The sequence below is a fragment of the Vulpes lagopus genome, chromosome 14 (assembly GCF_018345385.1).
Source record: "Vulpes lagopus strain Blue_001 chromosome 14, ASM1834538v1, whole genome shotgun sequence".
Lineage (NCBI taxonomy): Eukaryota > Metazoa > Chordata > Mammalia > Carnivora > Canidae > Vulpes > Vulpes lagopus.
Window position 1 is genome coordinate 12,669,757 of NC_054837.1, and position 21,058 is coordinate 12,690,814.

The window sequence follows — 21,058 nt, forward strand, 5'->3', positions numbered from 1 at the left end:
GGAATCTGAAGGGAAAACCCAGTGACACCTCCCCTTGAGGCCTAGGCAAGCCCTAACCTGCCTTCCTTTAGGGCCCAGACAGGAAGAGACCTCAAAGGTCACCTTCACTGTTTTCTTCACTGCATAAAGGAGGATACTGAGGGCCAGAGAGGGGCAGGGACAAGTCTGAAGTCATAACAACCAGGTCACAGCTTAGCTGGGACTAGCTCTCATGGATGCTGTGGCCTGAAAATTTGGGGACTTGGTTTCTCCTGGCTAAATTGCTTCCTACCCAGGGATGTCCTGAGGCTTTAGTGACAGTGTCTTGGATGCCAGTTACTGCACAGAGAGTCTTATCCAACATCCCATGAACTGACTACTGTGATTATGCCCATCATACAGATAAGGAAACTAAGGCTCAGAGAAGTTAAGACTTTCAAAGCCTGAGGTCACACAGTGCTGGGACCCAAGTTAGGTCTGTTTGACCTTGAAATTTGGGTTCCTGGGACCTCCTACCCTTCCTGGACAATAGGCTCTGTACTATGGTAAAGGGGGCAGAGGTGGGTGGCCATTTCTACAACTGGGAAAAATTATCAAATCATGATTTCCAAACAATAGAGTTCTTCCCAGAGGGACCTACCTTTGTTCAGTGGTGTCCCTACCTTTGGGAACCCTAGGTCTCCCTACCTTTCCTGCCACCACTCTCTCTCTCTGTCTCACACCCCCTTCCCCCAGCTTCTGGAGGAAGGAGTTTGGCTCCTGGGCACTCCCAGCAGCGCCCCCTTCTCCCTGCCAATGTACATACAGTGAGATTTCTCTTTCCCAGCTCTGCCTGTGGCTCTGCCTCACTGGGGCTCGCTCTCCTGGAATACACTGGGATGGAGGTTGAGAAGGATGTTGGGGGAGCAGTAGGCTGACGGACAGATGGATAGACAGACAAATCACTGTTCCTGCCAGTCCTGACCTCTCAGCAAAGCGTTCCAAGAACTCTACTACTATCCTCCCTTGCCAGGCACTCGAAGTTTCCTCACCCTCAGTGATCCTCAGTTTCTTCATCTTTCCTGTGTGTATAAGCACTCCAGCTTCCCCGGGTAGTTGGGAGCTGGATAAGACATCAGCTTTGGGACACAGGAACACGTGCTGGCAGTAGTCCTTCCCTGATGGAGAGACCTTTCCTGTCTCTTGTGGAACACACGATGCCTGCTGTGTCCCATCGGTGGCTCCAGTCCAAGGACGGAGATGGCTGCAGACTCAGCCCTCTGCCCAGCCCCCTGCTCCTCTAGAGACCATAGTCCAGAGCATTAGCCCTGCCCCGTGCCCTGCTCACAAGGCCTGCTCTGGCTGTGTCTCTACCGTCTATGGGACCAGGAGGGTTGCTGCTTGGCCAGGCCTGTGTCTCTGAGTCGCAGGAAGTGGAGAGCCCTGGGGCACTGTCCCGTGATTTGCTGAGAGGCTTTCTTAGAACCAGCGATGGGTGGTGGTGCACCCTAGGTGGCCAGGGGATGGACACTCCCTTTCCCAGAAGCCTCTGAACTCCCGGGGTTGGGGAGGTGCACAGGGCCCCAGTCCTGCCCTCACCTCGTTCATGCCGCTCTGGTAGAGGCCGCAGCCCTCTGCCAACTTCATAGAGGTGGGTGTGGCAGCCACCACTGGGGCAGGGGCTGAGGACAAGTTCTGGGAGCTTCCTAAGTGCCCCTGACCCCTCTTCTCTCCCCAGGGAGATAGAGATCCCCTCCTGGCCCCCTGCCTCAGGGCCCAAGACTTTGGCTCCCACAGTACCCATGCAGGCGGGGCTGGCAGCAGGTGACTGGATGAGAAAGGCGTGGTGAATGGGGGCGTGGGCCCTGGCAAGTGCACTCCTTGGCCAATCAGCAGCCTGCCCAGCCGGTGGATTGAGTTACAAGCCCGAGATCACCCCATACTCCAGCCTCCTTCCTACTCCTCCCAAAGCTCCATTCATTGGCCCCGCTGCACTGGGTCTGGAGGGCACTGCTTCCGCTCAATTGCTAAAGCTGCTGCTCAGTTGCTAAAGCTGCTGCCTCGTGGGCTGCCAGGGGTAGGTGTCCTGCGGGCTTTGTCTGCGTCGGCTGATCCGGGACGGAATGGGGGTTCCAGTAGTGCTGTTAGGGATGCTGAGCTTCCTGGGAGTGGCTGTGGGGGGCTCCTCTAACCTTCTCTGGGACAGCACCTCTTGCCACCTGGCCAGGCCCATCCCTGGCAACTCCTTGGGGACTCTGAGCTTTCTGGGCAAGGATGCCCAGGGACTGGCCCTGTTCCACACTCACTGGGACAGGCAGGGGAGGCTGCAAGCGTGTAGCCGGCAAGATGAGCCAGAGCTCACCGCAGCCTTCAGTGCCCTCTGTGCTGGGGAGATCACCCGGGGCTCCTTCATCCACACCCCTGGACCCAAGCTGCAGAGAACCCTGGCCACACTTCAGAGTCAGTGGGGGGCCTGCCGAGGGCCTGAAGAGCATCCAGCAGGGGCTAGGGAGAAGCGAGCAGCAGGGGCCAGGGAGGAGAAAGCAGAACAGAGTGGAGCACCTGGCAGCACAGGACACCAGCGGGTGAAGAGAGGCTGGACCATTCCTGGCACGCTGTGGTGTGGAGTAGGGGATTCTGCTGGGAACTCCTCGGAGCTGGGTGAGCCATGGGAATGTGGACTGAGGGGCAGGGGAGGGAAGTGCAGGCTTTCAGCTCTACCCCCCACTCATCCAGGCTATACACCCTTGGGGGAATCTAAGTTATTCAGACTTAACCACTCTGAATTTCAATGTCTTTATCTGTAAAATGGGGGTGACCATAAGTCTCATCATGGGTTGCTTAAATTAGGTCACAGATGGGAAATCTAATCAAAACCTTGGAATCCTCATTAATCACCCTCCCAGGGAAGGGTTGGACTGGACTGAGTCCAAGGTTGGGTGAGCCAAAACGCCATTACCCAAGAGGAGGCTTTATGATGACAGGATGCCCAGGGGAGTGGACGCCAAGGCCCAAAGGCCTGGGTTAGCAAATTCAAGCTGAACAAGTCACTTCCCCTCTCTGAACCTTGGTTTCCCTCACCTGTACCTGGAAGTGACATTTCCCTCATAGAACTGCTGTGAGCTTGGGTGTGGGAAGTGCCAGGCAATTGGGAAATGCTCAGTAAAAATCACTACTGCTCAGTTGGTAACAAATTTGGATGACTTTTTTGCACTCCATACTGCTGTCTTTGTGCATGCATGTATAGCGGGTTGGGGGAAGGCTTTGGCACCTGAGTTAGAGCAGATTGGCATCCTGGCAATGCCTCATCATGCCAGCGAGAAAGGTTGCACCCTGCCTCTTTGCCATTCCATGGCACACACATTCATAACTTTGGAGTTTTATTTGGGGTATGAGCTTGGGAGCTCTAGAGGCAGACTTCACTTCCCCTGAGGAAATCCCTTTCCTGGACAAGGGCTCCTGGGTGGGCTCCTTGGCATTTGCAGCTGCCCAATAAAGGCTGTGCCTGGTTGCTTTCTTCAAGCTTTGAAACTGAGAGTCCTCCAGAGGGAGAGTGGCCTGAGGTCACCCAGGGTGTCTGTGGCAGGGCTGGAGCAAGAACAAGGTCCCTGTTCCTGCACTGGGTAGGCATAGCGAGCGTGTGACACCCCTAACCCTGCTGAGCTGGGGCCCCCTCTGCTTCTTGCAGGGGTCTTCCAAGGTCCCGATCTCTGCTGCCAGGAACACGACCACTGCCCACAGCACATCTCGCCCCTCCAGTACAACTATGGCATCCGAAACTACCGATTCCACACCATCTCCCACTGTGACTGTGATACTAGGTTGGTGGTGGGCAGAGAGGGCTGGGGGCTCAGGGGTGAGGTAGTTCCTGGGTGCAGAGGCTGGGATTCCAAAGAATCCTAAAGGATCAGCCAGCCAGACCCCACTGTGCAGGCGGGAAAACTGAGTCCTCGGAGAAGAAGAGATTCTTGGATCTCAAACCTCCTGTATGGCAGTGACTGGGTGGGCTTGGAGGAGGAGTTGGGTGGCCCCCTGAGTGCCAGCTCTTGGACAGGTTCCGGCAATGCCTGCAGAACCAGCAGGACTCCATCTCAGACATCATGGGCGTGGCCTTCTTCAATGTGCTGGAGATCCCCTGCTTCGTGCTGGAGGAGCAGGAGGCGTGTGTGGCGTGGTACTGGTGGGGAGGGTATGTGGCTGCCTCCTTCAATCCCCTGCCCAGTCAGAGGTGGAACCCAGGCTCCAAGCTGTGGGAGGGAGGCTTGTCTGTATGTCCATCCTCTAGCAAATGATTCCTCATCCTCCCTGTCCTCTCCTCAGGGCAGGGCCCAGGATGCAGACCTTCCCTGGAGGCTCCACACAGCCCAGTGGGACAAGGGATGGGACTGTCAGAGCCTTGGTCTCCATGGAGATGAACCTGAGGCTTCTGGGGAGAGGGAATTAGGAGTTACCAATTGACACCAATTGTCACCTTGTAGGTGTAGAACGTATGGCTCCATACCCCTTGCCCGCCTCCAGCCCAGGACCTTCTACAATGCCTCCTGGAGCTCCCCGGCCACCCCCCCAAGTCCCAGCCTCCAGAGCCCAGCCCCCAGCAAGCCTCGACAGAAGCAGCGTCCTCTGAAGCGGCCACCACAACGGAAAGGATCTAAGCGTCCCAACAAAACCAACACCACAGCTCTCCAGGTCCCCGTGGCCTCCATCAAACCTGATATATCCCCCACAGCCTGGCTGGAGGTCACCCATCCAGGCCTCCAGGGGTCACAGAATGGCCTCAAACCTCAGGGTGAGCTCAGAACCTGATTTGGAGGGCTCTTGGTGTGGGAAGGTGTCCCTACCTCTGTTGCTTCCTTTCCTGTTCCAAACTCCTCCTGGGGTCTCCCAACCTTCCCATCAAGTCATGCTGCAGCTAGAAGGATTTTCATAAACCCCAAACTTGACTATGTTAGTCCTCACTGAGTCTCCACCACGGCTCATGATGTCTCAATACCCAGGGGCGCTCAGGTGTTGGTTCTGCAGACCCTACTCCCCAGTTGAAACTCCAGTCTTACAAGTTTCATTTGGTTCCTCAAAAGCACCTTGCTCTCACCTCTGGACCTTTGCACATGCTGTTCCTTCTGCCTGGAGCACTCTCCCGAGTTGTCTTCTCCTTGTCTCAACTTAGCAGTCTCTACCACCCAAAAGCATTTCCTGACCTAGCTCTGGGCTATCTGGGCTATATGGTGGCACTGGTCTGTGTATGCGGGTGTTTGTGTGTGTGTGTGTGTGTGTGTGATGTGTGCATCATTCTCAGGGCAGGAAGGGCATGAGAGAGAGGAACACTGTTTGTGTGGCTGAGGACACGAACCCATGTTTCTCCTAAATGGCAGTGGGTATCAGTGGGGCTTTCCTGGGGGACCGGGCTTCCCTCACTACTATGTCCCTCACTCCAATCCAGATGCCCGCCGGGCCTGCCGCAGCTTCCGCCGCCTGGATCAGTGTGAACAGCAGATCGGGCCTCAGGAAACCAAATTCCAGCTACTCAATAGTGCCCATGAGCCCATCTTCCACTGCAACTGCACGCGTCGGTGAGGCCTGCTTGGGCCCTTGGGGGTGGGCAGCCTACTGCCAGTCACTGAAAGGGGAGCTCCGGGTGGCCAGACCCTGCCCTAGCCTAAGCCTGCCTCTGCCCTCAGTCTGGCACGTTTCCTGAGGCTCCACAGCCCGCCTGCGGGCACCAACATGCTTTGGGAGCTGCTAGGCATGACCTGCTTTGAGCTGGCCTCTCCACTGGACTGTGCTGAGGGCAAGGGGTAAGTAAGGGCAAGGCCAGGAGGGAGGGGGCATTTGGCCAGGGGGTGGGTCACCTGTCTTCCCTTCGTGTGCCAGGACCAGGGGATGGGGAAAGGGGTCAAGGCACCTCTGAGTTCCATCGTCACCATCACCCTACTCCCAGGTGCCCAGCTATGGCTCTGCACTTGGTTCATATGGGTCCATGTTGACTCTGTCACTTCCGTGGGACCTACAAGTTCAGTCACCTCTCTGTGCCTCCATTCTCTTTGTAAAAAGCTTGTAGAAGCCAAGGAAATGGTGTGTGTGACACATATAGCCCAAGGCCTGCCTGACACATAGTAAAAATGCTTACTTAATACTTACTCCTGAGCTAAAATCTCATTTCAGTTCGGATTCTCAGAGCAAGACCCTCATTACCTTCCCCATTTCACAGGTGAGGAAACCGAGGCCCAGCTTGGCCCAGGTGTCTACAGCCAGCTGGTAGCAGAACAGGGGCCTCTTGATGCCAGCCCAGGTTTCTCTTGCCCCCTTCGAGAAGTAACCCAGCTCTCCCTGGCCCCAGCCCTGCTTCTCTCTAGGCTCAATGCCCCTGTCTGCAGAGGAGGGCAGGATCCTTGGCAGCCTTAACCACCTGCCCCACTTTTCTCTGCCCACAGCTGTTCCAGAGACCCTAAAGCCATCAAGGTGTCAGCCCGACACTTGCGGCGACTTCAAAAGAGGCGGCTCCAGGTCTGGGGTGTGGGCACAGGTGAAAGGCAGGTGCGGCCTTCAGATCACACAAGAGCCCCCATATCGTTCTATGACCGCTGCCTGCAGCTGACCCAGGCAGCCTGAAGACCCAACGGGCAGCAGAAATCCTAGAACCACTGATCTCAGTTCCAGACTGGACCCTGCCCCCAGCTCTGCTTAGCCCTAGGGGGTCTTGGCTTCCTCTCCATATGTTAGACTGAAGCATGGCTTGGGCCCCTGTGGAAAGCCAGGGGGCTGGATGAGGAGGGAAGGGGAGGCAAGGCTGAAATGCTGGACCACGTCTCCTGCTGTGCTGAGCGCTCTTGAGTTGGTGACACGACCCCTCTGTGCTTGGATGTGAGGTTCAGGAAGCTCATTCTGATGTCTTGGGCCTAGGCCTTGCCAGAAGGGAATGGGGAAGGGTAATTTATTACAGCAGCCTCAGGAGGTACCAAGAAGAGGTACATTTATCTCCAGGTTGCAAAATTAATACATGTTACAAAAATCTGTCCTGGGGAGCCCCAGCACCAACTTGCTGACGCCTGAGGCAGCAGGTAGGGAATGAGATGTCACAGAAGTGCCTGTGTCTATATCCAGGAAAGGGGAGGGTGGCCAGAGGGGGCTTCCCAACTCTTCTTCTTGGGGGATCCCTTCTCTTAACAGCTATTGTGCTCTTCTTGGCACAGCCTTGGCCCATTTTTTCCTACTCTAAACCTAAATTCAAATCTCCTCTGTGTCCTTGAGTGAGGGACCTTCCCCACTCTGAGCCTTAGTCTCCTCCTCTGAAAAAGGGCCGTGTAATCAGAACCTACCTCATAGGATTGTTGAGGATTAAGTAAAATAATTTATGGAGAGTGCTTAGCACCCTCCCTCTAATGTATTGATAGCCAAACTGTGGATAGGTGTGTGATTCTGATAGACTCACCTCCTGGAGGCCTCACTTTGCCCACCTGCAAGATAGGTCTAAGAATTGCACTGAACTCAGCACCACAACTCAGGGTTGTGATGCAGATTAAAAGAGATGGCATGTGTAATGCATACAGCTGGTGCCTGGTAATTGTCAGATCTATCATCCTCTTGCCTCTTTAGTCCCTTCTTCTGACAACCCCAACCCCCAGGCTGCTAACAAGTTAGGAAGGAGTCAGGAGTGATGTTGGAGAATTTAATTTCTAATTGATGACCTCCAGGATTGCCCCCCACCCCATCCCAGATGGGGGCCAATAGGGCTTTGCTGATTGTCACAGTTGAGATGCCAGGACTCAGTTTGGGGGACCACAGTTGGCCACCCCTGGCCAGGAGAGAGTGGCAGGTGTGGAGAAAGCTGGAGCAGCAGCAAGAAGGACATAGGTGGGTTTGCAGAAGATTGGGGCACAGTGGGGGCCACCTGGGCCCATCTGCCCACCTACCCTCATGGCCCCAGACCCCCTTCCTCCAGCCCCTGTCGGCCCTGGGGACTAGTAGACAGGCTACTAGGGGCTGGGGCCTCCCGATTAGGTCCCCAGGAGCCACCACCACCAGGGTCAACGGTTTCCAGGCGCAAGGCAGGCAGCAAGCCCAGGCTTCGAGGCACAGATGGTGGGAAGGCCCAGGGACCAGGCAGCCCAGAGGGTCCCTCCTCACTACTGCCCCGGCTGCCACCATCATTGCCCTTGTCAGGAGCCACCCGGGGCAGGCGGCGGCTCTGGGGTGAGGGGCTGCGGCTGGCACCACGGCGTTCACGGGATGAAGGCCTCAGGGCAAGGCCAGGGAAGCGGGCCAGGCCTGGGCTGCGGCTACGGTGTCTCTTGGACTTGCCAGGGCTGGGGCTGCGGGACTTGGGTGCAAGCAGCTCCAGGGTACTGTCATCTTCATCCTCTGAGCTGGCACTTGAGCTATCTGTGCTGCTGCTGGCCAACTCCGAGGTAGGCAGCGAGATCTGGGGGGAAGGCTGGTTACTGGGGTGCCCCACTCCCTGACTAGCCACTGAAGGCATCTTTGAACCACTCCAACCCTGCCCACTGACAGACTCAAGAAGGTCAGGTTACTTGTAGGAGATTATGGAGCAGAATGTAGAGGCTGTGACATTTGAAAAGGATCTATTAGCACCCCCGACCCCACGATCTGACTACTCACCTGGAAGGGCTCAGTGACACCAATGAGGATGCTGTGTGTGTGGCTGTAATAGCCCAGTATGAAATCTCCATGGCCCTTGGGCAATGACTCCTCACTGAAGGTCACCTGATGGGCCCAGGGCATAGGCTCAGGTTAGGGTCAAGGAGGCAGCTTCAAGGACTGTCCAAGCCACGTCCTGAGCCCCAAAGGCAACAGGGGACTCCTCCCACTCTCTGCTTCCCCTTCAGTACCTGGTAGATGTTCCCATCCACATCCTCGTGTTTGGCCCAGACATAAGCCACGTAGTCCTTGCAGTGGCGGAAACCTACCTGGGGTGAGAGGATTCAGGGTTGTGTCTCCTATCACGTGACTGCAGCCCCCCCCCCGCCCCCTGCAGTGTAGCAGCAAACTCCAGAGAAGCCAGTGATCCCCCTGAGCGCCCGGCTGCTCCTCCAGGTCCTCCCTTCTCAGAGTCCCTGACCATCCCTGCCCTTCTCACCCGGTACAAGCCAATCCAGTCCCAGGAGCTGCGGGCGAACACAGTCTCGATGCGGTACCTCACCACGGCCTGCTCTGGCCGCACCCACTCATCAGCCACCTCCAGCCGCACTAGTGGCACGTCGTCCCTGTAAGCAAACTGCCCAGGGGCAGGGGCAACATCGGGGGGACACCCTCTAAGTATCCTATACACCTAGGGCCCTTGGGCCTGAGTCAGCAAAGGGCCTTTGAAACCACCTTACAGATTGAGAAACCAAGGCAGAACAGGTCTAGGGTAAATGCCAGGCTTCCCACATCCCACCTCAGGGCTCCTTATGCCCAGAGCCTCCTTGGGCAGTGAGAACACAGCCTGGAGGTGAATAGTGTAGCCCTGGTTCTGTCATTCCTCTGCTGTTGTCCCTCAGGGAAGGACCCAGATGGTGTGTCAGGCTCAAGCTTTTGTCTGCTCCTCTGTTCATTGGGTTTCAGGTTTCCCTCCCTCCTCAGGTTTTGAGCCAGGCTGTTCCAGAAGAAACCGGCACATCCTCTTCCTGTCCTGAGGCTCCTAACATCAGGTGTGCCCGGTGGCCTCTTGGAAATGATCTCCAGAGCCTTGTCAGGTCAAGGTCACTAAGTCTCGTTTTGATTGTGTTGCTTTCATGAAGAGACTCAAGTTTTCTGAGACTCAGTTTCCCCTCAGTAAAACAAGGAGGAGAATTTGGTATCTCAGGGCCATAAAGGCATTCAAAGGGGTGACAGCCAAAGAGCCTGGCATGTAGTAGGTGCTCGACAGTTTAACGTTCTGCAAGGGTCAGAGTCCTTGATAAGGAGGGAAGGTCAGGGTAGGTTACCCAAAAGGAGTGGTTCCCAAGGTGAGGCCCCTGACTGAGGGTTAAATCTCACACCCAAGTCTTTTACCAAAGGTCATGGAAGGCCAGACTTGGGCAGATTTCCATTCCCAACTGAGGATATTGGCCAATGTCCCACTGACTGACCACATGACAAAGTTACCAGCGAAAACATTCTCTGGGCTGCAGGGCTCTCTCTTATCAGATCAAGGGAATCAGAGAGCCCAGAGTTGGGTTTCAGGACTGGAAAGATGGGATCTACCTTCCCTCACTGCTGAGCATATGTGCGGCTTGGGGAACATGCCTACCCTACTGGGGGCCTCAGTTTTCCCTGAGAAAAACAGAGTGTTGGGTTACATAGTCTCTCAGGTCTGGTTCTGACATTCTAGCATTTCTCTTTTTTACTTTGCCAACCAGAGACCTCAACCTTAAACGCAATGCTAAATTACAGTAATCCCTTAGAATTTAGCTTTGTATTTTTCATATCTCTACTCCTCCTCCCCATGACTACCTCATTCATGGTGCTTGGCACACGGCAAATAGTAAATAAATAATAAATAAATATGGGGTTTGAATAAATATTTTGATTTTTCTGGTCTTATTCTATACTATATAATGTGAATTTTAACAAATGTCCTGGCCTCACATCCAATCCCTCATGTCCTAATCCTTTCTCAGAAGAACAGAGCTAGGGATTCGTGGGGAAGGTATAGGACTCTGAAGACTAGCTTGGGTTCAAATCCTAATTCTTCTGTTCAGCAGCATGTGATGCTGTGTCTCTGAGCCTTGGTTTCTGCATCTGAAAATAGAGATCATAACCCACCCCTTCTCTGCTACAATGAATGGATGCTGCTGAGGGCAGGCTTTGCCCCCATCAAGGGGTTACTGGTGGGCCATGGGATGCTGAGCTGAATCTGGGGACATAATGACAGGAGGATGAGGCTGGGACTCACCTGCAGGACAAACTGGGCGGCCACGGGCTTATGGTCACTGACAGTGTATTCCATGTGGCTGCGGTAGCTGTGCTGGGTCACCTGGAGCCGATGGCTTTCCCGTCCTGAGGGGCTGGGACCCACACCTGGAGCCTTGACCTTCCACAGGATACGGTCTGTCCAGGCTGGCTTCCGCTTCTTGGCACTGAAGTGGGCAGGGGTGACCCAAGTTTCAGGGGCTAGGGTTTGAGGCACAGCCCCAGCTTTGCTTCTTGCCAATCCTCTTCCCTTTCTTCCCTATCCAGAAGACTTCAGCCCATGTGTCCACCTCATCCCAGTGCTGAGCTTACCTGGTGTCATATTTGTTAGTACCCACATCAAATTTGAAGGTGGGCGCAAAGTTGAGGGGCCCCTCTTGGAAGCCCTTCAGGATGGGCCAGGTGCTCTTGGCCATGTTGAGCTGTGAAGGTCCAAAAGGGTATGAATTGGACAATGGCTTGGACAGGGCAAGTGAAGGGAAGAGCCAGAGCCTAGTATACAAAGGTGTGCTGGTCATGCTCCATGTGCTTGGTGTTTAGGGTGCGGGCTGGGATTCTGCACCTGGTCCTTCTCCCAGAGCTGGTGGAGTTGGTCGCTGTCAATGGCAAACTTGACGAAGTGCAGGTCATAGCTCTCGATGCGGAAGTTGAGGTCCCCAAACCAGAACACGAGGCTGTTCCGGGGTGGGAGTCATCAAGGTCCACGGGATGAAAGCCCCACCCAGATCCTTCACCTCTACCTAACCAACAGCACTGGATGACCCTAGTAATGACGCAATGGGTGGAGTGGGTGGCAGCAGATTCTCCGCCTGCCAAAGAACAGCAGGGGCATAAATCTAGAATAATGTTAGGTTGGACCCTGGGCAAGGCCCTGCCCCTCAACAAAGCTCCACCCCGCAGGCTCTGGCCCCACCAAACTTACATTCGTGTTCCTAGATGTAGTTTGAGGGTACCCGTCATAGGATCTGCCTCTCCCCACAAGGCCCACCCAGGCTGGTACAGGTTCCTGTGGCCAAGTATTTGGGACTCCACTCTCTGAGGCCTACTTGTCCTTCACTAGCCTCCCCACCGACCCCCACGCTCAATTTGGCCCCGGCCACAGCCCATACTCATGATCCAGGATGCCGTGTGCCCCAGGCCCCGGGAACTGCTGGAGGCTAAGGATGGTCTGGAAGTTGTCCTTGCGCTGCTCTGCTTTGTCCATGTGTGCAGGCAAGTGGCAGTTCAAGAAACAGAGCATGTGCCCAAAGGCGGCCAGTCGCACACTCACTCCACCCTTGTTGCCCTTGGGAGACAAAGTTGGTCGAGAGTCAAGGGTGGGGCCTCGGCAAGTAGGTGAGGCACTGGGAGGGGCATCGAGAAGGGCGAGGCCAGCCCGCAGGTGGACAAGGCTTAGAGCAGGTGGGTTCTAAAAAAACGGAGCAGAGCACTGGATGGGGCAGGGACAGGAAGGGGGCTTGGTCTAGAAAATGGTGTGGGGTGTGGGGCGGCGTTGGGGAGAGGAAGGCCTCAGAGTCGGGGGTGGAGACGGAGAGGGGACCTTGCCAGTGTGTGGGGGACCGGAGGACTAATCTATAGACCCCTCTGGGGCTGCTCGCATGCTCACCCAATAGCCACCCAGGCCAGTGCGCGTGCAGTCCGTCTGCACATCCCTCAGGAAGGGCAGATGGTAGTACTTGGCGAACAGCAGCAAGATGACGCCCTGCATCCGCACGGTGCTCACCTGCGGCAGGAGGTGACCTGGTTGAGAGCTGGACACAACCCCCCCTCCCTCTGCCCCGCTGTGCGCTTTCCCCCAGTCTTTCAGAACTCCCATTTCGCAGACCTGGCCACAGAGGCCCAGCAGGCCCCACAGTGAGTCAAGGCAGAGCTAGGGCCAGGGATCCAGGGGTCTCCACCCTTCCGGGGGCTGAGGGAGACGTTACCAGCACGAAGTTGAAGGGTGCCAGTGCGTCCATGAAGAGCTCGCTCCACTGGTCTGTGAAGAGCGCGTCCTTGAGCCGCTTGTTGATCATGGAGTTGACTTCCTGCAATCTGGGAGTCGAGGTGGGGGTGAAGCAGCTGTCAGGTTGGGGGTGCCCTAGAAGCCCCTCCCATGGGCAAGGGTCTGGGAGGCACAAGGGGTTCCTGAGCAGGGTCCACATGCCCGGCCCCCTCACCCTATGGCAATCATGTCTGCCCCGTCACTGTCATCGCCACTGCTGCCCAGGTGGAGGAGGGATGTGACGTCATCAGGGGGCATGGCAGTGCCCACGTTCCATGTGACCACAGTGATCCTGGGGGTGGGGGTAGAGAAGGGGTTACCACTGGGCACCACTCCCTCATCCTTGGTCTCCCTCCCACAAGGATCTTTCTGGGGGAAATAAACTGAGGCAGGTGTGGGTGTAAGCTCTCAGGAGAAGGACAGTGGGCCCAGCCAATATCCCTCCTACCAGACTCTCCCAGGGGAAAGCCATTGAGGCAGAGGTGGGCAAGTCCCTTAGGAGGAGATGTTGTCTCCTGAGGGTTCCAGAGTAGGCCCAGTACCTCCCAAAGAATCCTCCTCAGGGAAGTAAACTGGGGCAGTGTAGGGTAAGCCACCCTGGAAGGACGGCTAACTTCACAGCTCAAGCCCTACCAGTCTTTCTTGAGAGAAGGCCCCCTCACCAGAAGCCAGGGTCGCTCTTGCAGGTAGGCTGAGCTGACCAAGAGGATGATGAGGTGGAGGTACAAGGGGAGGTGATGACTGGAGCTGGAGTTTCTCGAGGCTGAAGGCTGGGGCTCAAGTGCCCACTATGCCCCACACCCTGGCTGCCAGGCCTGGGGAGGGCTGTCTCAGGGGCTGGGGGGACACAGGGGGAGCGGTTGGGGGAGCGACTGGGGGAACGGCTGGGAGACCGGGGTGGCTTGGGTAGAGGTGGGGGCACAGTCTGGGCCGAGGAGGACCCTGGCCGGAAGGTGGGGGACAGAAGTCCTGGGGAACGGGTGGCAGGCTCTGGAGGGCCCTGGCCCACATCCAGGGGTAGTGTCTGGGGTGGCGGGGGCAGGACAGGATCCTCAGGGCTGCTACGGGGGGCCTCAGGCCGGGCTCTGAATGAGGGGGAGATCCGGGGGTCTGGGGGGCTTTGGATCAAGGATGTGGAGCCTGTGGGACCAGAGGCCAGAGCTGAAGGCTGCAGATGCGCTTCAGAAGAGGGGAGAGGTTTAGGAGCTGGGGCAGCCTTCTGTTTAGCTGGCTTCTGTCCCACAGAGGTCGAGGCTGAGGTCACAGAAGCTGGAGCCAGGGCCTGTTCTTGAGAGGACGACAAGACTGGACTGGGCACTGGGGAAGAGTTGGAGGGGGGCTGTGAGTGTTGCTCCTCAGATGCCAGGGCCAGGCTCAGGCCTGAGGCAGCCAGTGCTGGCTTGGGTCCCACGGAGGCAGGTGGCACCTGCTTCTGGTCCCTGGATGTTGGAGACAGCCTGGGCCGCAGGGTGGCTGGGGGAGGCCTCGGCCCCGCTGAGGCAGATATCACTAGCTGCCCCAGGGATGTCGGAGCCAGGACTGAGCCTGAGGTCACCGCAGGAGGCTTTGGCCCAGCCGAGGCAGACACGACTAACTGGCCCACAGATGTCGGAGCCAGGCTGGAGCTGCGGCGGGCAGGAGCTGTCTTCTGTCCTCCGGGGGTAGACAGTGGAGCCAGGATGGGTCGGGGAGATGCCAGAGCCAACCTGGGCCCCTCTGTGGAAGGTGGCACAGCCGCTCGCGGCCCCACGGCTGCTAGGGCCAATCTCGGTTCTGAGGGTGCCGGGGCTGCATTCTTCGATGGGAGTTGAAAACTTGAGTCCACCTGGAAGAAGACCAGTCAAAGACTCAGGGTAACCCTACCCGGGGGCTCGGGCCCCGTCTTCCATGGAGACCCCAGCATACTCCGTCTAGGTAAGAAAGGCACATCTTTGCAAGGAAGTTCTTCCTAATTTCTCACTTCAATCCATTCTGTTGCAAATCAGCTTCTCTTTTGGAGGAAACAGGAGACAGAACCTTATCTCCCTCTCTCAAGTCTGACACCTCTCACAGAAGGGGAAACTAAGACCCCCAACTCAAACGAGGCAGCATGTGAGCCATACCCAAGGTTTCTTCCCTTGCCTTCCTGGCTGACTGACGCCCACTCCCTGGTCGCGCTGGAGGGCTGGGTGTCTGGAGTCAGGTTCCCTGGGCAGCTCTCCCTGCATTCCCTCCTGCTCCCCTGGCTAAGGGCTACTGACCTAACACCCCGGATCTGCCCTCTCTGGACACCTTGGGTCTAGCCTATTAAATTTCCCTCCTTTCCTCCATAGTTCCTCCAGGAACCCTCAGCTTTGTCCCTGTCAAGGATCCCAAACTCCTTGGCCACAGTCCTCCCTGTCCTCCTCACCCATTCCCAGAGTTCCATATAGAAGCAAGAGCCTAGGGCTAAGACTAGCCATGTCAATTCTAAGCCCAGCTCTCTGTCACCTTAGACAAGCACCTCTCTGCCCAGGGGCTCAGTTTTCATCTGTAAAATGATGGAATCCTGAGAAGCCTTGGTCTCATATTCTGTGCGTTTATGAGCCGAACATTTTCTAGGATTCCATTTGAACCCCATGGAATAGTCTGTCCTCATCAAGTGTGATTCTAACATTCTGTGTAAGTCCAGGATCCTGGCAGATCCTGGCAGGGCACTTCTCTGTGCCCAATTGTACCCTCTCCCCTGTGTCCCTCACCTTTGAGGACAGACAAGCAGGTATCCTCTTTTTGTCCGGCAGGTGGAGTGGGGGCAGGTGGAGTGGGGGCAGGTGGAGTGGGGGAACATGAGGCCCTGCAGGGACCTCCTCTCTCCTTCCCATCTGTCCTCTGTTTCTGATGCCCCTATCTCCAGAAGACGGGATAAAATGTCCTTTGCCAGGGAGGGCAGAAGGTTTACACTCGTCCTGAGGTGGCCCCATCCTTGCCTCCAGACATGCAGCTCTGTCTGTGTCCCGTGTCCTTCTCGGTTCAGAGAATCTGAAACTCTGCCTCCACCTTCCTCCCCAAACTTAGCTCTTTGAGACTGCATTTTAGGCTTCCTCCTCGGCTCCAAGTGTCCCCCAAACCACCACACCACCTCCAGCACTAGCAACTTAGACACCCCAGATGTCACCATTTTAGTTTTCAGGAACAAGCCTCCTCATTTTGCATTGGTTCAGAGAGGACAAGCAACTTGCCCAAGGTCACACAGCAAAGCTGGAGCACAGCTGGATCCCCTGACACCCAGTCCAGGGCTTGCTGGGGGCTCCCGGAGATGGCGAACTCCATCTCTCTCTGGGTGTCCCATCACTGCCCCCTCAGCCCCCAGAGTGCCCTGTTTGCCTAGCCCCTGTTGGTGGGTAGAGGAGAGTGCCAGCCCCTCAGCCAGGGGCACCAGGGTGCCTGCCGTGTGTGGGGGTGTGTGGGACCAAGGATCAGGGATGGGGTGCTAGGTTTTAGCGGTCTTACCTTGGAGGGTGCCCCAGTTTGGGAAACCACATGGGGCACAGGCACAGGCAGGGGACCTAGGCCAGCCCGGGTCCCTGGCCTCCTACTGCCACTGCTGCTCTGGCCCTCCATGTCTGCAGCCCCTAGCAGCCCGGGCTCCCTCGGGCTCTGGCTCTAGCTCCTCCGCTCCCGGGAACCAGTGATGTCATCAGCCGTTTCAACCTGCTGAGAATTTAAAGACACAGGCACCTACTTCCCAACCTAGAGGTGGCCAAGGCAAGGTGGCCTACACTCTGGGAACCCTTCAAGCTGACTGCTGAGGCTGAAATGGCCGTGGGGCAGGGTGGAGAGTGTGCCCATTGGCCTGGCTTGGGGCCCGACCAGCAACATGGAGGAAGCTGTCTGTCTGTCCCCACTTTCCTGCCAGTAGGCCTGGTGGGTTCTCACTCGAGGGTGGGGTATTGACACACCTGACAGGTAAGGTAGAGACAGGTAGCTCGGAGGTCAGCACCCTCTCCAAGGCCACAGAGACACCTAAGTCCCTGCCATGATCCTGGGAGCTTGACTCCCTGCCAGCCCAGGGCTTGCTTTGTCCTCACCTTTGCCCCATTTCTGGGCCTTGGTGCCAGCCCCCTGCCTGCTCTATCTTTCCCATCGGAGAACCAGACACTCAAGCTCCAACTGCTGGAGCCTCAGCACCGCCCCTGCTATTCTACACACACCTGGCCATCTGCCCTGGATGTCTCCACAGCCCAGCCCCTCTCACCTTTCCTCTTTCCAGTATGCACTGGATGTGGTTTGTTAGAGGGACTTGCTCAAGGTCACCCAGCAAGGTGGGGAGATCTTAAGAGCTACAGTGAGGGGAGCTTTCTCAGTAACCCAAGACCCATGGGAGCCAATTGGGGTGTCTAGGGGAAGGGAACTAAGGTGGAGAAAGGCCCAGCAGTAGAGGAATAGACTGGCAGGAAGGTCAAAAACAGGCCTGGGAAACTTCGATGGCCAGGACCCAGCACAGGGTCCAGGGAAATGTTTGCTGAATGAACAGAACAGATGACTCAGTCAGGGAGTAAGGAAAGTGAATGAGTGACAGGGCTCAGATGTGGCCAGGGATGGCTGTGGGCCCTCTGCTTCTGCTTTCCTCTCCCTCTTACTCTTATCTGCTAAGAGATCCTGATTTCTCCAGAATTGCTGGATTGCTTTGAGAGGAATGATCACACTTAGTTTAGCCAGGAAATGTCCAGAGTTTTGTACCCAGGGCTCTTGGGTGGTCCACAGTCACTTCTGTATCCTCATGGGCCTGTGTTGTCCCCTGTATGAAAATTGCATGGACAGATGCCTCATCCCCTTCTCCTGGATGGGCTTCCTACCTTTGCTTGACTATCTCTGGTTCTAGTCTGTGTTCCCTGGCCAGTGACTCTGTGAGGCTGGAATTTGTAGGGGCAGAGACCCAGGCCATCTTAGGGCTCTGGAGTAGAAAGAATTTGGGGTGATGAAGGATGGTGGAAGTGATGAGTGGTTACAGGGGAGGTGATTATAGTGGAGATAACGACCTATGTAATTATGATCATGGAAATGGAGGAGTGATACTGATGATGGAGGTGGTGGTGATGGTTCAGATAAATGGAGGTAGTGGAGGTGATGACAAAATTACAGATATTGGGGATGGTCGAGATAGCAGAATGGTGGTAATGGTGATGAAGGTGATAGTAACGGAGGAGGAGAGATGGGGGTGGGGGAGCAGCAGGGATATTATGTTGATGGTGGAAGAGATGGTGGTGGAGCTGTAGGTGAACGTGGGGATGGTGGTGACAGAGGAGGTAAGAGTGGACATGGTGGTGGCACTCAGGTCCCCAGAGAGAGAAGGAAAATTTGGACTCACCCTCCCCAGTCCTCTGACTCCTATTACATAGATAAACTCCCCTGAGTACTAGCCTCTAATGCAATCCTGGAAGTTAGTTGGGGGAGCGCAGATCCCAGTTCCTAGGGCCTATTGTAGGATTCAGCCATCCAGAGCTTAGACAGGGGCATGCTGTCCTTTGGAAGCCAGGCAAATATCATGCAAATGAGTGTGCAGAGGGTTCCTGCACACTGCTGGCAGCGCAGGATTTCCTGTCATCTTCCCTCCCTGAAGTCAGATCCCATGGGACAGTCCCCCCAAGAGGAACTTTGTTTCTGGCCCTGCCACTGACTTACATGGGGAGGTCACTCAGATTCCTGATTTGTGTAAGGAAGATAAAAACAGTAGATACCCCCTAAGGTTGCTGTGAAGTTTCAACAAGATGACATATATGAAGTGTTTAGCACAGAGCCTGGCACAAGCAAGCTCTCGGTGAGGGCAGCTGCTCTGGAATTACCGTCACCAGTGCCATTATCATCATCATCTGCTCCAACCTGCCCATTTGGTGGATGCTGAAACTGAGGCCCAGTGTTAGTTTCGTTCCTTGAGGGGAAGGGACAGGGGCTCTGAGACCCAGACATGGCTTTGCCAGGGGAAGGGGGTGGAGGGCGGACCCTGGCTGAGAAGGGAGCAGGGTTAAGAGCTATATTTGAGCTCCTGGTGTGATGACTAAGGAGGTTGATAACAGGCTCTGGGGCTCTGGGTGGCAGGCTGGGGGCAGCTGCCAGGGAGAACCGCCCCCCTGGAGACGGCTGTCTCCAAAGGCCCCTCCTGCTTCCCTCCTTTCCCTCACTCCAGGGAGTAAGGGGGTGGTGTACTGAGGCAGAAGGTACATCTGGTCCAACCCCCCTCTTGGAAACTCTTAGTACTACCCTTCAGGCTGTTTAGGTCAGGAATAGGAAAGGAGGGAGCTGGTGATTGACATATTATCTTACTTACTCTCCATAGTAACCCTGGGAGGTTGGTAAGAAATCCCCATTCGATGGAGGAAGAAACTGAGCTCTAGGGATTACACAACCAGTAGGGGACAGAGCATGGGGTTCCCAAGGAGACAGTGGATAATTCTCCCCCATAGAAGTGACCATTGAACTCCTCTGAAGGAGAGTCAGTGTTGCCAAATTGGAAAGAGAGAGGGAAGGAGAGAGAGAGAGAGAGAGAGAGAGAGAGAAATGCCCTGGGAAGCAGAGAGAGGAGCAGGGGCAAAAGAATGGAGTCCAGGCTGTGACTGATGCAGAATCTGGGTATGTGTCCTCATGTCCTTTGGCTCAGAGTAAATTCATCATAAACAGGGAAGAGAGAGAGACTTCTCTTTCCTCCTCCTTCTCTTCCTTGAGCTATCTCCCGGGGGCACTTGAGAATAGTAATGGTACAGAAGGGTCTGTCCTCCTTCCTTTGGCTCCCTGATCAACCTGACCCAGGCCCACTGTGAAGGAGGTCACACTGGGGCCTCTAGCTGATAAATCTCTTGAGATGTGGAGTGTGCCACAGGGTACTGTAGGGAGGTAGAAGAGGTAAGCATTCAGGAGGGCTTCCCTGAGGCGGAAGCATTCAGGGCACAGAGGAACATTTCTCTTCCCTTCACTCCAGGGTTCCTTATTGATACTGAGTACCACATGTTATGTCATTGTCTCCTCATTTCCCCCCCTCTGGGGCAGGTGTCATCCTCACCTCCCATCCTGCCCTGCAGGAAATGGGTTCAAAGAGGAATGACTTTCCCAAGGTCACACAGCTGGAGCTGAGCTCAGACATCCCTCCTCCCTCTCGACAGCTCCCCCTCCTCCCAGGCAGCCCAGCACCCGCTGTCAGCTGCTCTGAAGTGAGCAGCTATTTTTATTCTGGTGCGAGGGGATCTTGGGCAGCAGAGCCATGTAGGTTAGAAGGCTCTAGGACACCGGTTTCAGCAGGAAAGAGGAGGCTTAGTGCAAGAATGGAAGCTTGCCTGGGGGCTCCCATTTCCTGCCTACCAACCTGCCCTGTATGTATCATGTATCCAGAAATTGCTTTTCTGGAGATCAGAACAGAGCATAGCACCAGATTAAACCCTGGCCCTGATCCCAGGTCCAATTTGAGCCCTAATTTTGGTGTTAACTGAGCCTTGATCTCATGCCAAGATTGACCCTATACTATACCCTCACCGTAGCCTTAGATGGAGCCCTGACTCTACCCATGGACTGAGCCTGATCCAAGCCTGACTATGGCTGATCCCAACTTGAGACCTTGATTCTGGACCCAGATTGAGCCCTGATGCTCATCTAAGACTGAGCCATAGTCATAGACTGAATTCTAACCCCAGTCCAGACTAACCCTTGATTTTAGACTGAACCCCAACCCCAGGTCTAGAGAACTCCAAGTTTAGTCATTAACTAAATCCTGAAACTGGTGGCAGATTGAGCTATGATTTTGGTCACAGACTGAGGTCCAAGCCCAATTATTGACTGAGCCCTGATCTGACTCCAGCTCCAGACTCGGTTCTAAATCTGGCTTTAAGCCAAGGACTGACCCTGACCCTGAGCCTGACCCCATTACAGACTAAAACCCAAACATAGCCCCATCTGAGGAAGCCTGCTAGCCTAGATTATAAAATGCCACATAAGGGCATGGATTATAAGCAAAGATCTGTTCTGGGACATCCTCAGCCTCCCATGGGAGCTGATGCCAGAATGTTCCCGGTACTGTTGTGGCCAGTGTCTCTACCACTGGTTCCACTGTCTGGCTAGTCAACGCTCAGCAGCCCGGGCTGTGGCCCCTCTAGGCCACAGCATCTAGGTTAATGCAATGAGAGTGGTTTGGTGGCATCTGTCCAGTGAACAACATGGGCCCGTGAGGCACTGAGGTTTGGCTCTGTCAGCAGGAAAGCCACAGGCTCCATGGGGCCTCTGGCTTCA

General features: G+C 55.6%; 2 protein-coding genes across 6 annotated transcripts; one reads left to right on the top strand and one right to left on the bottom strand.

Annotated features, from left to right (window-relative positions):
• The first annotated feature begins 1,948 nt into the window (after window positions 1–1,948).
• On the top strand, window positions 1,949–7,474 carry PLA2G3 (phospholipase A2 group III). Of its 4 annotated transcripts, none has more exons than XM_041728567.1 (7): window positions 1,949–2,619; window positions 3,647–3,779; window positions 4,013–4,147; window positions 4,437–4,744; window positions 5,396–5,525; window positions 5,634–5,750; window positions 6,387–7,474. In XM_041728567.1, exons 1-7 carry the CDS (start codon window positions 2,082–2,084, stop codon window positions 6,562–6,564), a joined length of 1,539 nt encoding a protein of 512 aa, XP_041584501.1. In that variant the 5' UTR covers window positions 1,949–2,081; the 3' UTR covers window positions 6,565–7,474. The 4 variants fall into 4 exon arrangements, with proteins under 4 accessions (XP_041584501.1, XP_041584502.1, XP_041584503.1 ...); XM_041728568.1 differs by having other exon boundaries at window positions 4,013–4,132; XM_041728569.1 differs by having other exon boundaries at window positions 4,013–4,120.
• INPP5J (inositol polyphosphate-5-phosphatase J) lies at window positions 4,067–16,501 on the bottom strand. 2 transcript variants are annotated; one of them, XM_041728560.1, is made up of 13 exons: window positions 16,298–16,501; window positions 13,492–14,654; window positions 13,005–13,121; window positions 12,771–12,879; window positions 12,452–12,568; window positions 11,955–12,130; window positions 11,408–11,519; window positions 11,158–11,267; window positions 10,829–11,012; window positions 9,050–9,187; window positions 8,802–8,879; window positions 8,572–8,676; window positions 4,067–4,384 (listed from the first exon to the last, which is right to left on the bottom strand). In XM_041728560.1, exons 1-13 carry the CDS (start codon window positions 16,406–16,408, stop codon window positions 4,181–4,183), a joined length of 2,724 nt encoding a protein of 907 aa, XP_041584494.1. In that variant the 5' UTR covers window positions 16,409–16,501; the 3' UTR covers window positions 4,067–4,180. The 2 variants fall into 2 exon arrangements, with proteins under 2 accessions (XP_041584494.1, XP_041584493.1); XM_041728559.1 differs by lacking the exon at window positions 4,067–4,384 and adding an exon at window positions 7,608–8,374.
• Between the last annotated feature and the right edge of the window lie 4,557 nt (window positions 16,502–21,058).